This window comes from Chiloscyllium punctatum, chromosome 4, assembly GCF_047496795.1.
Source record: "Chiloscyllium punctatum isolate Juve2018m chromosome 4, sChiPun1.3, whole genome shotgun sequence".
Classification (NCBI taxonomy): domain Eukaryota; kingdom Metazoa; phylum Chordata; class Chondrichthyes; order Orectolobiformes; family Hemiscylliidae; genus Chiloscyllium; species Chiloscyllium punctatum.
The window spans coordinates 106,086,211-106,104,733 of NC_092742.1; the positions used below are offsets into that span (position 1 = coordinate 106,086,211).

At 44.9% G+C, this 18,523-nt stretch overlaps 1 protein-coding gene across 2 annotated transcripts; it reads left to right on the top strand.

The window, feature by feature from the left end:
- The first annotated feature begins 11,430 nt into the window (after positions 1-11,430).
- On the top strand, positions 11,431-17,774 carry LOC140476623 (uncharacterized). 2 transcript variants are annotated; one of them, XM_072569516.1, is made up of 2 exons: positions 11,431-11,798; positions 15,291-17,774. In XM_072569516.1, the coding sequence occupies exon 2, from the start codon at positions 15,334-15,336 to the stop codon at positions 16,285-16,287; it is 954 nt and encodes a 317-aa protein (XP_072425617.1). In that variant the 5' UTR covers positions 11,431-11,798; positions 15,291-15,333; the 3' UTR covers positions 16,288-17,774. The 2 variants fall into 2 exon arrangements, with proteins under 2 accessions (XP_072425617.1, XP_072425615.1); XM_072569514.1 differs by lacking the exon at positions 11,431-11,798 and adding an exon at positions 12,028-12,090.
- The last annotated feature ends 749 nt before the right edge of the window (positions 17,775-18,523 follow it).

An 18,523-nucleotide genomic window follows, 5' to 3' on the forward strand; every position in this document is an offset into this window, starting at 1 on the left:
AAGATAATCGAATGCCGGATAATACCATTTAGCCAAGCATTGGGACCTTGTGATCTTATTCGGAGAATCCTAAATTCAGATAATCGACTTTCCTCTGTAGAGTCATAGAGTCATAGAGTCATAGAGATGTACAACATGGAAACAGACCCTTCAGTCCAACCCGTCCATGCCGACCAGATATCCCAACCCAATCTAGATTTCAGCACAAAGCCCATATCCCTCCAAACCCTTCCTATTCATATACCCATCCAAAGGCCTCTTAAATGTTGCAATTATACCAGCCTCCACCACATCCTCTGACAGCTCATTCCATACATATACTACCCTATGCATGAAAAAGTTGCCCCTTAGGTCTCTTTTCTATCTTTCCCCTCTCACCCTAAACCCATGCCCTCTAGTTCTGGACTCCCTGATCCCAGGGAAAAGGCTTTGTCTATTTATCCTATCCATGCCCCTCATAATTTTGTAAACCTCTATAAGGTCACCCCTCAGCCTCCGACGCTCCAGGGAAAACAGCCCCAGCCTGTTCAGCCTCTCCCTGTAGCTCAGATCCTCCAACCCTAGCAACATCCTTGTAAATCTTTTCTGAACCCTTTCAAGTTTCACAACATCTTTCCGATAGGAAGGAGACCAGAATTGCACACAATATTCCAACAGTGGCCTAACCAATGTCCTGTACAGCTGCAACATGATCTCCCAACTCCTGTACTCAATACTCTGACCAATAAAGAAAAGCATACCAAATGCCTTCTTCTCTATCCTATCTACCTGTGACTCCACTTTCGAGGAGCTATGAACCTGTACGCCAAGATCTCTTTGTTCAGCAACACTCCCTAGGACCTTACCGTTAAGTGTATATGTCCTGCTAAGATTTGCTTTCCCAAAATGCAGCACCTCGCATTTATCTGAATTAAATTCCATCTGCCACTTCTCAGCCCATTGGCCCATCTGGTCCAGATCCAGTTGTAATCTGAGGTAACCCTCTTCGCTGTCCACTACACCTTCAATTTTGGTGTCATCTGAAAACTTACTAACTGTACCTCTTATGCTCGCATCCAAATCGTTTATGTAAATGACAAAAAGTAGAGGGCCTAGCACTGATCCTTGTGGCACTCCACTGCTCACAGGCCTCCAGTCTGAAAAACAACTCTCCACCACCACCTTTGAGCCAGTTCTGTATCCAAATACAGTTCTCCCTGTATTTCATGAATTCTAACCTTGCTTATCAGTCTCCCATGGGGAACCTTGTCGAACGCCTGACTGAAGTCCATATAGATCACATCTACTGCTCTGTAATTCACTCTCAACTATTCCTCATTCTATATTGTACCACACCAAACCCCTCGGTTTACACCATAACTCATTCTTGGGTTCCTGTTATTCTCTATTTAAACAACCCCGAACTTCTCTACATTAGATTACAGTCTGTAATTCACTCTAAGGGATCTGTTATTTTATATATAAACCACACCAAACCCCTCAATTAGATTCCAGTCTGTAACTCCCCTCCGGGTATGTGTATTTCTATACAGGTTACCCTGAGACCCTAGGTTATATTCCCATCTGTAATTCAGTCCTGGGGATGTGTTATTCTATATTATAAATACCACCGTCAACCCTTCTATTAGATTCCAGTCAGTAACTCACTTCCAGGTATGTGTTATTCTTTATACATATACCACCTGAACTCCTTGATTAGATTCTAGTCTGTAACTCACTGTGGGGGAATCTCTTATTCTTTATATATAAATTACCGGGAACTCCTCAATTTGATTCCAAGTCCCTCCCTAGGACTTTTATTCGAAACATACACCACCCCGAACCTATCGATTAGATTCCAGTTTGAAAGTCACTGCTGGCTATCTGATGTTCCATATTAAACCACGTCAAGCCCCTTGATTAGATTCCAGTCTGTAACTCATTCCAGGGTATCTGTTATTCTATACATAAATATGATCCTGAACCTCTCTATTAGATTCTAGTCTGTAACTCTCTGTCTGGTATCTGTTATTCTATACATAACCCACCCCAAACCCCTTGAATAGATTCCGGTTTGAAACTCACTGCCAGCTGTCTGATTTTCTGTATATAAACCACATTGAACCACTCAATTAGATTACAGTCTGTAACTCCCTCCTGGGTATCTGTTAATCTACATATAAACCACCCTGAGACCCTCAATTCGACTCCATTATGTAACTCACTTGTAGGTATCTGTTATTCCATATATAAATACCAGTCTATTAGATTCCAGTCTGTAACTCTCTGCTTGGTGTCACTTATTCTACACATAACCCACACTGAACACCTTGCTTAGATTCCAATTTGAAACTCACTCCCCGATATCTGTTATTCCACCCCGAACACCTTGATTAAATTCTGGTCTGCAACTTATTCTTGGGTACCTGTTATTCTACATTCAAATACCACCCTGCGCCACTCTATTAGATTCCAGTCTGTAATTCTCTGCCTAGAATGTTATTTTATAAAGAGAATCCCCATTGAATCCTCGATTAGATTCCAGTTTGAAACTCACTCCCCAATTTCTATCATCTACATATATACCATCCTGAACACCTCGATTAGATTCTACTCTGTAACTTACTACCAGTCATCTGTTGTTATGTTCATAAACAATTACAAACCCCTGAATTAGATTCCAGTCTGCACCTGACTGCAGGGTATCTATATGTAAACCACATTGAATCACTCTAGATTACACTCTGTAACTCCCTCCCGTGTATCTGTTATTCCATATATAAACCACCACAAACTCCTCGATTAGATTCTAGTTTGAAACACACTCCGCAGTATTTATTATTCAACTTTTAAACAATCCCAAAACCCTTGATTAGATTCTAGTTTGTAACTTTCTCCCGGGTATCTGTTAGTCTGCACATAAACCACCCAGAACCCAGTCTGCAGCACTCTGCCAGATATCTCTTGTTCTGTATATAAGCCACATCGAATCACTCAATTATATTCCATTCTGTTACTCACTCCAGGGTGTCTATTGTTCTGTACATAAACCACACCATACCCTGTGATAAGTTTCCAGTCTGTAACTCCCTCCTGGATATCTGTTATTCTACACATAAACCACACTGAACCCCTTGATTTGATTCCTGTTTGCAATTCACTCCTGGGAATCGTTCAACTAGACTCCAGACTGTAACTCCCTCCCGGGTATCTGTTATACTATATGTAAACCACCCCAAACCCCTCGATTAGATTCCAGTCTGCAGCTCACTCACTAGTATCTGTTATTCTATAAATACCACCCTGAGCTTCTCTGTTAGATTCCAATCTGTAATGCTCTGCCCGGTGTCTGTTATTATAGAATAACCTACCCCAAATCTCTCACTTAGATTCCAATTTGAAACTCACTCCTTGATATCTGTTATTCTACAAATATACCACCCTGGACACCTCGATTAGATTACTAGCAGGCATCTGTTGTTCTGTTCATAATCCACTGCAAATTAGATTCGAGTCTGTAACTGACTGGGTATCTACTGTTCTGTATGAAAATCGCTCGATTAGATTACAGTTTGTAACCCCCTCTTGGGTATCCATTATTCTATGCATAAACCACCCCGAACCCCTTGATTAGATTACAGTCTGAAACTCACTCTGCAGTATTGGTTATTCAACATATAAACCATGCCAAAAGCCTTGGTTAGATTCTAGTCTGTAATTTACTCCTGGGTATGTGTTGTTAGAACATAGAACATAGAACATAGAACAATACAGCACAGAACAGGCCCTTCGGCCCACAATGTTGTGCCGAACTTCTATCCTAGATTAAGCACCCATCCATGTACCTATCCAAATGCCGCTTAAAGGTTGCCAATGATTCTGACTCTACCACTCCCACGGGCAGCGCATTCCATGCCCCCACCACTCTCTGGGTAAAGAACCCACCCCTGACATCTCCCCTATACCTTCCACCCTTCACCTTAAATTTATGTCCCCTTGTAACACTCTGTTGTACCCGGGGAAAAAGTTTCTGACTGTCTACTCTATCTATTCCTCTGATCATCTTATAAACCTCTATCAAGTCACCCCTCATCCTTCGCCGTTCCAACGAGAAAAGGCCGAGAACTCTCAACCTATCCTCGTACGACCTACTCTCCATTCCAGGCAACATCCTGGTAAATCTTCTCTGCACCCTCTCCAAAGCTTCCACATCTTTCCTAAAGTGAGGCGACCAGAACTGCACACAGTACTCCAACTGTGGCCTAACCAAAGTCCTGTACAGCTGCAACATCACTTCACGACTCTTGAATTCAATCCCTCTGCTAATGAACGATAATACTCCATAGGCCTTCTTACAAACTCTATCCACCTGAGTGGCAACCTTCAAAGATCTATGTACATAGACCCCAAGATCCCTCTGTTCCTCCACCTGACCAAGAACCCTACCATTAACCCTGTATTCCGCATTCTTATTTGTTCTTCCAAAATGGACAACCTCACACTTGGCAGGGTTGAACTCCATCTGCCACTCCTCAGCCCAGCTCTGCATCATATCTAAGTCCCTCTGCAGCCAACAACAGCCCTCCTCACTGTCCACAACTCCACCTATCTTTGTATCATCTGCAAATTTACTGACCCACCCTTCGACTCCCTCATCTAAGTCATTAATAAAAATTACAAACAGCAGAGGACCCAGAACTGATCCCTGCGGAACTCCACTTGTAACTGGACTCCATGCTGAATATTTACCATCTACCACCACTCTCTGACTTCGACCGGTTAGCCAGTTTTCTATCCAATTGGCCAAATTTCCCTCTATCCCATGCCTCCTGACTTTCCGCATAAGCCTACCATGGGGAACCTTATCAAATGCCTTACTAAAATCCATGTACACTACATCCACTGCTCTACCCTCATCCACATGCTTGGTCACCTCCTCGAAGAATTCAATAAGACTTGTAAGGCAAGACCTACCCTTCACAAATCCGTGCTGGCTGTCCCTAATCAAGCAGTGTCTTTCCAGATACTCGTAAATTCTATCCCTCAGTACCCTTTCCATTACTTTGCCTACCACCGAAGTAAGACTAACTGGCCTGTAATTCCCGGGGTTATCCCTATTCCCTTTTTTGAACAGGGGCACAACATTCGCTATTCTCCAGTCCCCTGGTACCACCCCCGTTGCCAGTGAAGACGAGAAGATCATTGCCAACGGTACTGCAATTTCCTCTCTTGCTTCCCACATAATCCTAGGATATATCCCGTCAGGCCCGGGGGACTTGTCTATCCTCAAGTTGTTTAAAATGTCCAACACATCTTCCTTCCTAACAGGTATCTCTTCTAGCTTATCAGTCCGTTTCACACTCTCCTCTTCAACAATACGGTCCCTCTCGTTCGTAAATACTGAAGAGAAGTACTTGTTCAAGACCTCTCCTATCTCTTCCGACTCAATACACAGTCTCCCACCACTGTCCTTGATCGGACCTACCCTCGTTCTCGTCATTCTCAGGTTTCTCACATACGCATAGAATGCCTTGGGGTTATCCTTGATCCTATCCGCCAAGGATTTTTCATGCCCTCTCTTAGCTCTCCTAATCCCTTTCTTCAGGTCCCTTCTGGCTATCCTGTATCCCTCCACTGCTCTGTCTGAACCTTGTTTCCTCAACCTTATGTAAGCCTCCTTCTTCCTCTTTACTAGACATTCAACCTCCCTCGTCAACCAAGGCTCCCTCACACGACCATTTCTTTCCTGCCTGATAGGTACATACATATCAAGGACACGTCGTATCTGCTCCTTGAAAAAGTTCCACATTTCCACCACATCCTTCCCTGACAGCCTATGCTCCCAACGTATGCTCCTCAAATCCTGTCTTACAGCATCGTAATTTCCCTTCCCCCAATTGTAAAAACTTCTTTGTTGTGCGCACCTATCTCTCTCCATAACCAAGGTGGAAGTCACAGAATTGTGGTCACCATCACCAAAATGTTCACCCACTAACAAGCCCACCACTTGTCCCGGTTCGTTACCGAGTACCAAATCCAATATGGCCTCCCCTCTGGTTGGACACTCTACATACTGCGTTAGAAAAGCTTCCTGGACACACTGCACAAACACCGCCCCATCCAATCTACTTGATCTAAAGAGCTTCCAATCAATATTTGGGAAGTTGAAGTCGCCCATGACTACGACCCTGTGGCTTCTGCACCTTTCCATAAACCACCACGATCCTTCTAGATTAGATTCCAGTCTTCAGCTCTCTGACAGACATCTCTTTTTCTGTATATAAACCACATCAAACTGCTCAATTATAGTCCAGCCTGTTACTCACTCTGGGTTATCTGTTATTCTATACATAAACCACACCGAACCAGTCGGTTTGGTTCCTGTCTGTAATTTACTCCTGGGAATTTGTTATTCTGGATGTAAACCTGAACCCCTCGATTAGAGTCCAGTCTGTAACTCAGTCCGGGTGATCTTTTATTCTATATAAAAGCCACATGGAATCCCTCTCGCGTAAATTTTGATCTGTACATAAACCACCCCGAATCCCTCGATTCGATTCCAGTCTGTAACTCCATTCTGGGCATGTGTTGTTCTTTATATAAAACACTGCAAAATCCTTGTATTGATTCCAGTCAGTAACTCCATCCTGGAAATCTGGTATTCTCTGTACACACAACCACGAAACTCTCAATTACATTCCAGTTTTGGAACTGACTCCCGGGTATGTGTTATTCTATGTGTGAGCCACCCTGAAAACCTCAATTAGATTCCAGTCTGTACCTCACTCCTGGGTATCTGTTATTCTATTTATATACTAATCTGAAATCCTCCATTAGTTTCCAGGCTGTAATTGGCTCCTGGGTATCTATCATTCGATACATAAACCACCCCGAAGTACTCAGTTAGAAATCAATGTGTATCTCGCTACCCTTTTTGTATTGTTCAGTATATGAATCACATCAAACCCCTCAATTAGATTCCAGTCTGTCTGTTGTTCTGCATGTAAACCACCCTGAGTCCTTAATTAGATTCCAGTCTGTAACTCACTCACGGGCATCTGTTATCTTGTGTACAAACTACCGAATAACCCTTTGTAAGACACTCCCAGGGATTTGTTATTCTACATATATATATGTGAACCTCTCTGTTAGAACTAACCGGAACCTCTCTATCATATTGCAGTCTGTTACTGACGACCAGAGATCTGTTACTGCATATATGAACCATTCTGAACCCCTCAATTAGATTCCAGTCTGTAACTTTCCCCTCTCTCACCATAAACCTATCCCTTCTCGTTTTAGACTTCCCAACCGTGGGGAAAGTATCTACCCTATATATGCCCCTCATGATTTTATATATTCCTGTTAGATCACCCCACAGTCTCCTATGCTGCAGAGAAAAAAGTCCCAGCCTATCCAACCACTCCTTACAACACAAACCATCCAGCCCAGGCAGCACTCTCATAAATCTTTTCTGCACTTTTTTTATTTCAAGAATATACTTTATTCATAAAATATTATAAAATATTTATTCATAAAATACTTTATTCATAAAATATTCATAAAATATACAATTGGTCATGCCATACATCCGTAAACATTCCATTTCTTGGTATACAGAGACAGAGTAATCATTCATATATACAGGTCTGTACAATTACATATTTAGATGAGGCGTCAGCAGAGCCCAAATTACTGTGTGGGCCCCCCGTTCTTCTTAGGCAGGCAGATATTACACGGTGGTCTTTCCCCACCGTGCCTTGGCGGCAGCTGCCCCAAACTTCAGCGCGTCCCTCAACACGTAGTCCTGGACCTTGGAATGTGCCAGTCTGCAACACTCAGTCGGGGTCAACTCCTTCAGCTGGAAGGTCAACAGGTTTCAGACTGCCCAGAGAGCGTCCTTCACTGGGTTGATGATCTTCCAGGCACAGTTGATGTTTGTCTCGGTGTGCGTCCCAGGAAACAGACCATAGAGTATGGAGTCCCGCGTCACGGCGCTGCTCAGGACGAACCTCACAAACACCACTGCATTCCTCTCCAGACTTCTTCTGTGTAGGCACATTCCAGAAGGAAGTTTGTGACAGCCCCCCCCCCCCCCCCCCACAGCTGCTTCGAGGGCAGTGTGAGGTGCGGGAGAGAGTCCTGGGGTGCATAAAGGATCTCACAGGAGGAGCCCTTCTCACCACCAGCCAAGCCATGCCTTGGTGCTTGTTGGAAAGTTCTGGCAATGAGGCATTCTGCCAACTGACTTTGACAGTCTGCTCAGGGAACCGCTCGATAGGATCTGCCCTCTCCTTTTCCCGAAGGATCTCAAGGACACTATGTGCTGACCACTTCCTGATGGACTTATGGTCAAAGGTGTTTTTCTTCATAAACTTCTCCACAAAGGACAGGTGATATGGAACGATCCAACAACTCGGAGCGTTCCGCAACAGCGAGGCCAGGCCCATCCTTCGCAACACTGGGGACAGGTAGAACCTCAGTACGCAGTGACACTTGGTGTTTGCGTACCGGGGATCCAGGCACAGCTTAATGCAGCCACACACAAAGGTGGCCATCAGGGTGAGGGTGGCATTGGGTGTATTTTTTTCCCCCGTTGCCCGGATCTTTGTACAGCGAGTCCCTTCGGATCTGGTCCATCTTTGACCTCCATATAAATTGGAAGATGGCCTGGGTGACTGCAGCGGCACAGGTTCTGGGAATAGGCCAGACCTGTGCCACATATAACAGCAATGACAGTGCCTCACACCTGATGACCAGGTTTTTTCCCGCGATGGAGAGCGACCGTAGCTTCCATCTGCCCAGTTTCTGCCTCACTTTGCAGATACACTCCACCCAAAACTTGGCGCACACTCTAGCCCCCCAGAACCAAATACCCAGAACCTTCAGGTGGTTGGTCCTGACGGTGAAGGGGATCGAGGATTGGTCGGCCCAGTTTCCGAAGAGCATGGCCTCGCTCTTGCCTCGGTTTACCTTGGCCCCTGAGGCTTGTTCGAATTGGTCACATATGCACATGAGTCTGCGCACGGGCAGCGGATCCGCTGCCAGGAATAGTCACCCCTATCAGGCTTGCATCCTTCCTGATGGACTCGGCAAATGGCTCTATGCAGCACACAAACAAGGCAGGAGAGAGAGGGCAGCCCTGCCTGACTTCAGATCTGACTGGGAAGCTATCTGATTCCCACCCATTGATTGAGACTGCACTGACAATGTTGGTGTAGAGCAGTCTGATCCAATTGCAGATTCACTCCCCAAAGCCCATTTTGGAGAGAACATCTCTCATATACCTGTATCTCTCATATACCTGTGTGATATCCTGTCAAAGGCTTTCTCCTGGTCCAGGCTGATCAGGCAGGTGTCCAATCCTCTGTCCTGCACGTAGGCGATCGTATCCCTGACGAGTGCGATACTCTTAGCGATCTTCCTGCCCGGTACAGCACAGGTTTGGTCAGGGTGAATCACCGACCCCAGAGCAGACCTGACCCAGTTGGCGATTACCTTTGACAGAATTTTGTAATCCACATTCAACAATGAGATTGGTCTCCAATTTTTGATTTCCTCCCTCTCCCCCTTCCGCTTGTAGATGAGGGTGATGATGCCTTTCCTCATGGATTCACTCATGGTACCTGCCCGAAGCATACTATCATACACCTCCAGCAGGTCCTGGCCAATGTCCTGGCCAAGGTGAACAGAACTGCATGGTCTCATCAACATCTTATATAGCTTCAACAAGACGTCCAATCTCCTATACTCAATGCTCTGACCAATGAAAGCTAGCATGCTGAAAGCCTTCTTCACCGTCCTGTTGACCTGTGACTCTATTTTCATGCAGCTGTGAACCTGTACCTTTGTTCCCCAGGGCTCAACCTTTGACTGTGTAAGTCCTATCCTGGTTTAACTTACCAAATGCAGCAGATTACATTTAACAAAATTAAACTCCATCTGCCATTCCTCAGCCCACTATGGGCGGCACGGTGGCACAGTGGCTAGCACTGCTGCCTCACAGCACCAGAGACCTGGGTTCAATTCCCGCCTCAGGCTACTGACTGTGTGGAGTTTGCACATTCTCCCCGTGTCTGCGTGGGTTTCCTCCGGGTGCTCCGGTTTCCTCCCACAGTCCAAAAATGTATAGGTTAGGTGAATTGGCCATGCTAAATTGCCCGTAGTGTTAGTTGCAGGTGTAAATATAGGGGAATGGGTCTGGGTGGGTGCGCTTCGGCGGGTCGGTGTGGACTTGTTGGGCCGAAGGGTCTGTTTCCACACTGGAAGTAATCTAATCTAATCTAATCCCATGTGCTCTTGTTAAAAGTAAATTACTGCGGATGCTGGAATCTGAAACCAAAAGAGAAAAATGCTGGAAAATCTCAGCAGATCTGGCAGCATTTGACAAAGGGTTAGTTAGACTCAAAACGTCAGCTCTTTCTCTCCTTACAGATGCTACCACACCTGCTGAGATTTTCCAGCATTTTCTCTTTTGGTTCCATGTGCTCTTGTGGTGGTTTCTGGGAGGATTTGACATTATTGGTACCAAGTCTTTGTTCTTCTTTCAACCTGATGTGGCAGAACTCTTCATGTTCCCCCAGGAAGATGGTGTGGCTCATCTCCCTGGATCTTCCGTCTCCTAATGTTCCTACTTTGGTGGTGGGGGTGGGGGGGCGAGCCGTCAATGCTATGTCAATCATTTGTCTAGCCACACTTAGCAATGGCCACGGATAAGCGACTCATGAGTCAGATGTCCCTTGCCAACCTCTAACTGAAGGTTCGTTTATCGTGTTTTCGAAGAACAAATGCTTCTTATTTTCGTCGCACAACATTAATGTTTGAATACACTGTCTTGTGAGTAAAAACCCTGATAACTTATGATCTCACTTCTGTTTTCATGTACAGATTTCTTTACAATTACAGGAGGCAACTTACTAATGTGATATAATTAGAGAAGGTCTTGTCCTCAGGAAATACCAAATATGGAATGCTGAGTTAACACAGGTTTCATGCCAACACCCACCATAGCAACAGGATTACTGCTATCATGAGACTCAATTGTGAATTTCTGTTACTCTGATATTAAACTTCCTTTAGTAATGTGCTGATTCAGATCTTCCTTCCTAACACAAGCACATATCCCATTTGACTTCCAGTTTATAATACAGCAAAAATAAAATCCCAACAATGCAGACTGTCCAAAATTGAAAACCTTGATGTCCTTTACCCTAAATTGAACAACTCCCACTCCACACAGACACAACCACCACTTTCCAGCCTGTATTGTTCTGAATGGTGAGGGATCAGTATTCAGACCCGCCCCCCGTTCATTCTGATTGGCCGGAGGACCAGCTGCTCGAGCTCGGTCCTCCAGCTTGACCTCTTTTCCTATTGGGCCGAAGCGGCCGTCAATCAGCCAGAACCGGGGAGAGCCTCAACATGCGCAGTTACGTTTCTACGCTGGGTCGCTGATGGTTAATTTTGCATTTGACCGATGCACAAACGGTGAGTTCAAGCCAACGGCAGGGAACGATGCATCAGGGTAAAAACAATGACTGCAGACTAGCTTATCTCTCCACGCTTCAGGCTCACTGCCTTTATTCCTGATGAAGGGCTTTTGCCCGAAACGTTGATTTCGCTGCTCGTTGGATGCTGCCTGAACTGCTGTGCTCTTCCAGCACCACTAATCCAGTAACGATGCATCAGGAGCAAGTGCAGAGTCACTAACACATGGATTCAATTCACACCCCCTGGCTAAGGAGGTTACCATCTCCCCTTTGTCTGAGGAGGGGCAAACCTCCGTCGTCTCTGTAATCATAGAACAACCCCAGGGTCTGGTAAGACGATGGTGACATTACCCTTATTGATGAGCTCGAGTGACATTAGAGGAAGGAGCCAGTGTCACTCAGTGAGCAGAGTGCTGTTGGATCAATGATGTGCGAGGGGAATGCAGATTTGTGATGTTGTTTCATATTCAGCTGCCACCCTGGTCCTTCTAGGTGGTGGGGGTTGGAGGTTTAGAAATCGTGTCAAAATATCGAGTCAACTGGCTGATGGAGTTTAATTTAGGTAAATACGACATGCTGCATTTTGGAAAAGCAAATCAGAGCAGGACTTATACGCTTAATGGTAAGTTCCCAGGGAGTGTTGCTGAACAAAGAGACCTTGGTGTGCTGGTTCATAGCTCCTTGAAAGTAGAATCACAGGTAGATAGGATAGTGAAGAAGGCATTTGGTATGCTTGGGAGGTCAAGCTGTCGCTGTACAGGACACTGGTTAGGCCACTTTTGAAATATTGGAGGGATGTTGTAAAACTTGAAAGGGTTCAGAAAAGATTTACAAAGATGTTGCTAGGGTTGGAGGATTTGAGCAAAAGGGAGAGGTTGAATAGGCTGGGGCTGTTTTCCTGGAGTGTGGAGGCTGAAGGGTGACCTTATAGAGGTTTATGAAATCATGAGGGGCATGGATAGGATAAATAGACAGAGTATTTTGCATGTGGTGGGGGATTCCAGAACGAGCGGGCGTAGGTTTAGGGTGAGAGGGGAAAGATATAAAAGGGATCTAAAGGGCAACCTTTTCACACAGAGGGTGATGCGTGTATGGAATGAGCTGCCAGAGGAAGTGGTGAAGGCTAGTACAATTGCAGCATTTAAATGGGGAAATGAATAGGAAGGGTTTAGAAGGATATGGGCCAATGCTGAAAAATAGGACTACATTAGGTTAGAATACCAAGTCGGCAAGTTGGACCAAAGGGTCTGTTTCTGTGCTGTACATCACTACGACTCAAAGGTTGAGATGTACGAAATGCTTCTCCTTCATTGCTGCCTTTTAAATACCTGTCTCTTTCTACAAAGACTGCAATTTCCCCTCCCACATGGTCAACGATACACTCCAGCACACTTCATCCACTTTCAGCTCCTCTGTCCTAAAACCCCACCCCTCCAACTGCAACAAGGACAAACCCCCCCTCCCCAATCCTCACCTTCCACCTCACTAACTTCCGGATACATCATATTATCCTCTGTCCTTGCCACCATCTACAAACAGACCCCATCACCAGGGATATATTTCACTCCCCACCCGATCTCAGTTACTAGTGGTGTACTGCAAGGATCAATTTGGGGCCACTGCTGTTTGTCATTTTTATAAATGACCTGGATGAAGGCGTATAAGGATGGATTAGTAAATTTGCAGATGACACTAAGGTCGGTGGAGTTGTGGATAGTGCTGAAGGATGTTGCAGGTTAAAGAGAGACATAGATAAGCTGCTGGGTTGAGAAGTGGCAAATGGAGTTTAATGCAGACACTTTGGAAGGAGTAACAGGAATGCAGAGTACTGGGCTAATGGTAGATTCTTGGTAGTAAAGCTGAACAGAGAGATTTAGGTGTCCATATATCCCTGAAAGTTACCACCAGGTGGATAGGGTTGTTAAGAGAACATACAGTGTGTTAGCTTTTATTGTTAGAGGGGTTGAGTTTCAGAGCCATGAGATCATGCTGCAGCTGTACAAAATGCTGGTGTGGCTGCACTTGGAGTATTGGATACAGTTCTGGTCACTGCATTATAGGAAGCATGTGGAAGCTTTGGAAAGGGTTCCTAGGATATTCCTGGTATGGAGGAAAGATCTTTTGAGGAAAGGCTGAGGGACTTGTGGCTGTCTTCGTTGGGAGAGGATTGATAGGTGACTTAATTAAGACTAGATTACTTACAGTGAGGAAACAGACCCTTCGGTCCAACAAGTCCACACCGACCAGCTGAAGCGCAACCCACCCAGACCCATTCCCCTACATTTACCGCTTCACCTAACACTACGGGCAATTTAGCATGGCCAATTCACGTAACCTGCACATTTTTGGACTGTGGGAGGAAACCGGAGCACCCGAAAGAAACCCACGCAGACACGGAGAGAATGTGCAAACTCCACACAGTCGGGAATTGAACCCAGGTCTCTGGCGCTGTGAGGCAGCAGTGCTAACCACTGTGCCACCGTGCGTATAAGATAATCAGAGGGTTAGATAGCGTGGACAGTAAGAGCCTTTTTCCTCATGTGGTGATGGCAAGCACAAGGGGACAGCTTTAAATTGAGGGGTGATAAATATGGGACAGATGTCAGAGGTAGTTTCTTTACTCAGAGTAGTAGCGGCGTGGAGCGGCCTGCCTACAACAGTAGTAGACTTGTCAACATAAAGGACATTTAAGTGGTCATTAGACAGACATATGGATGAAAATGGATTAGTTTAGTTTAGATGGGCTTCAGATTGGTTTCACAGGTCGACACAACAGCGAGGGCCAAAGGCCCTGGACTGCGCTGTAATGTTCAATGTTCTATCTGTATTCCATAAAGACCATTCCCTCCGTGACTCTCTTGTTAGGTCCACGCTCACAGTCCACTCCACCCTGCATTCCTGGCACCTTTCCTTGCTACCTCAAGAATTGCAAAACCTGCACCCACACCTCCACACTTACCTCTGTCCAAGGTCCCAAAGGATCCTTCTACATCCATCATTAATTTACCTATACTTCTACACATGTCATCAACCTTGTCTGTTGCTCTGGATGTAGTCTCTTCTACACTGGGGACACAGGATGCCAACATGTGGAATGTTTCAGAAAATATCTCTGGGATACAGGCACAAAACAACTCCACCGTCCCATGGCTGAATGTAATAACTCCCCTCCAACTCTGCCATGGACATACAAGTCCTGGGCCTCCTCCACTGCCAAACCCTAATCACCCAACACCTGAAGGAGGAATGCCTTGTCTTTCACCTTGGGACTCTTCAAACATGAAGGATCAATGTGGATTTCACCAGTTTCCTCATTTCCCCTCCCCCACCTTATCCCAGATCTAACTTTCCAACTTGGCATCGCCCTCTTGACCTGTCATACCTATCCATTTCCCTTCCCACCTAGCCATTCCACCCTCCTCTCCGCCCTCTCATATTCACCCCAATTCAGCTCCCTATTGCATTCTAGCTACATTTCCCCACTCCAACACCCCTCCCTTTTATCTCTCAGCCCCCTTGGGTCACAGGCCTCATTCTTGATGAAGGGTTTTTGCCTGAAACATTAATTCTCCTGCTCGGATGCTGCCTGACTGGCTGTGCTTTATCAGCGCCACACTCTTCAATTCTGTCTCCTTCTACAGCTTTGTGCAAACACTCTGGTTTCTGTCCCTGAAATATACTTATGAATGTGTTGAATTTTAACTATCATCCAGCAATTTTCATGGTACTTTTGCCCCACAGAAGACCAGATTAATGTGGTTCAATTTGACAATATGTCTCTATTTTTCTGGGTACTGTCACAATCTTTTTCTTTCTTCAAAGGTGCTTTTGCAATCAGAGAAAAACCGCATCCAGGATTTTGACCATGGAGGGAAAAAGCACTGAGCACACTTTGGAGAAATTGGATGCATGTTCTGTGTGCAGACAAGTATTTGATCATTCATCTGACCAATCAAAGCATCAGTGCAATGACACTGGGAAGAGGTTCTGGAAATGTGAGGAGTGCGGAAAGGAATGTCTTTACCCATCCCAGTTGAAACTTCATCAACGCAGTCACACTGGGGAGAAGCCATTTATTTGTTCTGTGTGTGGGAAAGGATTCACTCAGTCATCCCAGCTGTTGACACATCAGCGAACTCACACTGGGGACAAACCATTCATCTGCTCTGTGTGTGGAAAAGGCTTTGCTGATGTATCCCACCTGTTCAAACACCAGCGACTTCACGCTGCGGACAGACCATTCACCTGCTTGGAGTGTGGGAAAGGATTCATTCAGTCATCCGATTTTCTGAGACACCAACGTGTTCACACTGGAGAGAAGCCATTCACCTGCTCTGTTTGTAGGATAGGATTCACTCGCTCATCCAGTCTACTCAAACACCAGCAAGTTCACACTGGGGAGAGACCATTCACTTGCTCTGAGTGTGGGAAAGGATTCACTCGCTCATCCTACATGTTGATACACCAGCAAGTTCACACTGGAGAGAAAAGATTCACTTGTTCTGAGTGTAGAAAAGGGTTTGCTGATTCATCCCATCTGCTGTTACACCAGCGAGTTCACACTAGGAAGAAACTGTACAACTGCTCTGAGTGTGGAAAGGGATTCATTCAGTCATCCAACCTACACAGCCACCAGCGAGTTCACACTGGAGAGAGACCATTTGCCTGCTCCACGTGTGGGAAGGGATTCACTCAGTCAGCACACCTACGAACACACCAGCGAGTACACACGGGAGAGAGGCCATTCACTTGCTCAGTGTGTGGGAAGGGATTCACTCGATTACCCCACCTACTAATACACCAGCAAATTCACGAATAACCACAGCTGAAGGATTTGCTGTTCATCACACCAAGGAATGAACTATGGTCATTGGGCTGTTTTTACTGATGTTAATAAGTCTTGCTCTACTAAAGGTGCTGTTACTGGAGATATAATTGGAATTGAATTTTGTATAGTAATGACTGCGTCACTGCACATCAATATATAGCCACAGGGTAGAGACTATTCAGCTGGGAATTCACAATGGAATTTTCTGATATATCTGGTCTGTTGAAACACCAATAAGCAACTACAGGATTTGGAATTTAATCGATTGATGTATGTTTTCTGGGGTCTGTTTCAGATGATGTGTTTAAGCAGCACTAGTCTGGTAGCAGATTATTTTCTTTCAAATAACTCTACCTCCCCTCTCCTCCACTCTCAACTTCAACAAGTATGAGGATCTGACTGAGCATCTTTCTTAAAAAGATCGATTTAAAGCAGTCTCTGTAACTGAAGTGGCAACAGTGAAATTACCATTGAAAAGAAATGCAGATCTTAACAACAGTCTATCTTACTAAATTACTTCAGGGAAGGAGGTCTTCAGAAATTGTCTAGTCAGGCCTATACGTGACTCCAGAGCGCAATTGTTTTCTCTGAAAAGGCTAAACAAACCACTCACTTGAATAAAACTACCCAAAATTGCATAAAAGACTCGAGGAAAACCAAAAGAAACACTGGCATCAACCTGAACACCTGAAACAAGAACAACAAACCCAGTGCCATTGACTATGCAAAGTTCTCCTTCATAATACCAGAAAATTTGACACAAAATTGGGAAAGCTGTCTCACAGATTGGTTAAGTCACAGCCTGTTAGAGTCACATTCATGACATTTAACAGTACAGACAATGCCGAATTCAGTAATATAGACATTTGTCGGACCACCTACAGCGTATTGATTTAGATTTTTATTGTCACATGTACTCAAGTACAGGAGTATAGCAAAAAGTGTATAATGTTGTCATAGATGGTGCCATCTTAGATACCTACCTTGGTACCTAAATCTTCAAAAAAAAGTTATGTACAAAGTAGTAAGTGAAATGTGACTTAAAAATTACTTCATAGAATAGTAGAAAAATAAAGAAATAGGTTATAGACTACATTAAAGTCTTTTGTAGTGGATGTACGTTTGCTCGCTGAGCTGGAAGGTTCATTTTCGGACGTTTTGTCACCATACTAGGTAACATCATCAGTGAGCCTCTGGTGAAGCACTGGTGTGACGTTCTGCTTTCTATTTATGTGTTTAGGTTTCCTTGGGTTGGTGATGTCATTTCCTGTGTTTGTGATGTCACTTCCTGTTTTATTTCTCAGCGGGATCCAAATCGATGTATTTGTTGATAGAGTTCTGGTTGGTATGCTAGGAATTCTCTATTTGGCTTGTTCTAGGATGGGTGTGTTGTCCCAGTCAAAGTGGTGTCCTTCCTCATCTGTATGTAAGGATACTAGCGATAGTGGGGCATCACCGCAGGAAATGACATCACCAACCCAAGGAAATCTAAACACATAAATAGAAAGTGGGATATCACACCAGTGCTTCACCAGAGGCTCACTGATGATACCTTGTATGGTGACAAAGTGTCTGAAAATGAACCTCCCAGCTCAGTGAGCAAATTTATATCCAGAACCTCAACCTGAACTACAAATCTTCTCCAGTCTTTCATAGCTTCAACTCTGAAAATAAAAGAACAAACTGAAAGTTCCACAGGCTTTGATGAGTCCTCCACTTATCTGCTCTTCAGGAGACCTCAGCTGATTGTTCTCAGCACCAGTGCTGCAATTACTGTCACTGCTGCTGAAACTGCTGCCCTCTCCGATCTTCTCTGGCACCTCGAGAACACACCAAGGCAGGATCTACTTTCACGCCAAGTTGAGACCAGCTGACGTACCGCCAAGAAACCAGGCTGACAGTCACCAAGAATCCAGGCCAGGACCTTCCACGAGCTGCTGAGAGACCTGCCCGGCACCCATCATGAGAGTCTAGGCTGAGACTTGTCACAAGGAAGATAAACACCCAGAAGGAGAAAATACAAGCAAGGTTGAGAAAAAAAGGAAAAATGAGAAGGAAACAAAAATAAACAGAGTGGAGAAGCCCATTTTGCAGCATCCTACTGTGCTGAGTGTGTGTTCAGTTCTGGCACCTTCAGGATTTTAAATTTGAAGGTTCTGTAGTTGTTTCTCCAAAACCTTTGCAGAGTTTTGACACTAACTCACAAACCTGCACTCTCCACATATGA

Bases quoted from the DNA above. Each gene is read 5' to 3' on its own strand.
- LOC140476623 (XM_072569516.1), top strand. From the start codon at position 15,334: ATGGAGGGAAAAAGCACTGAGCACACTTTGGAGAAATTGGATGCATGT.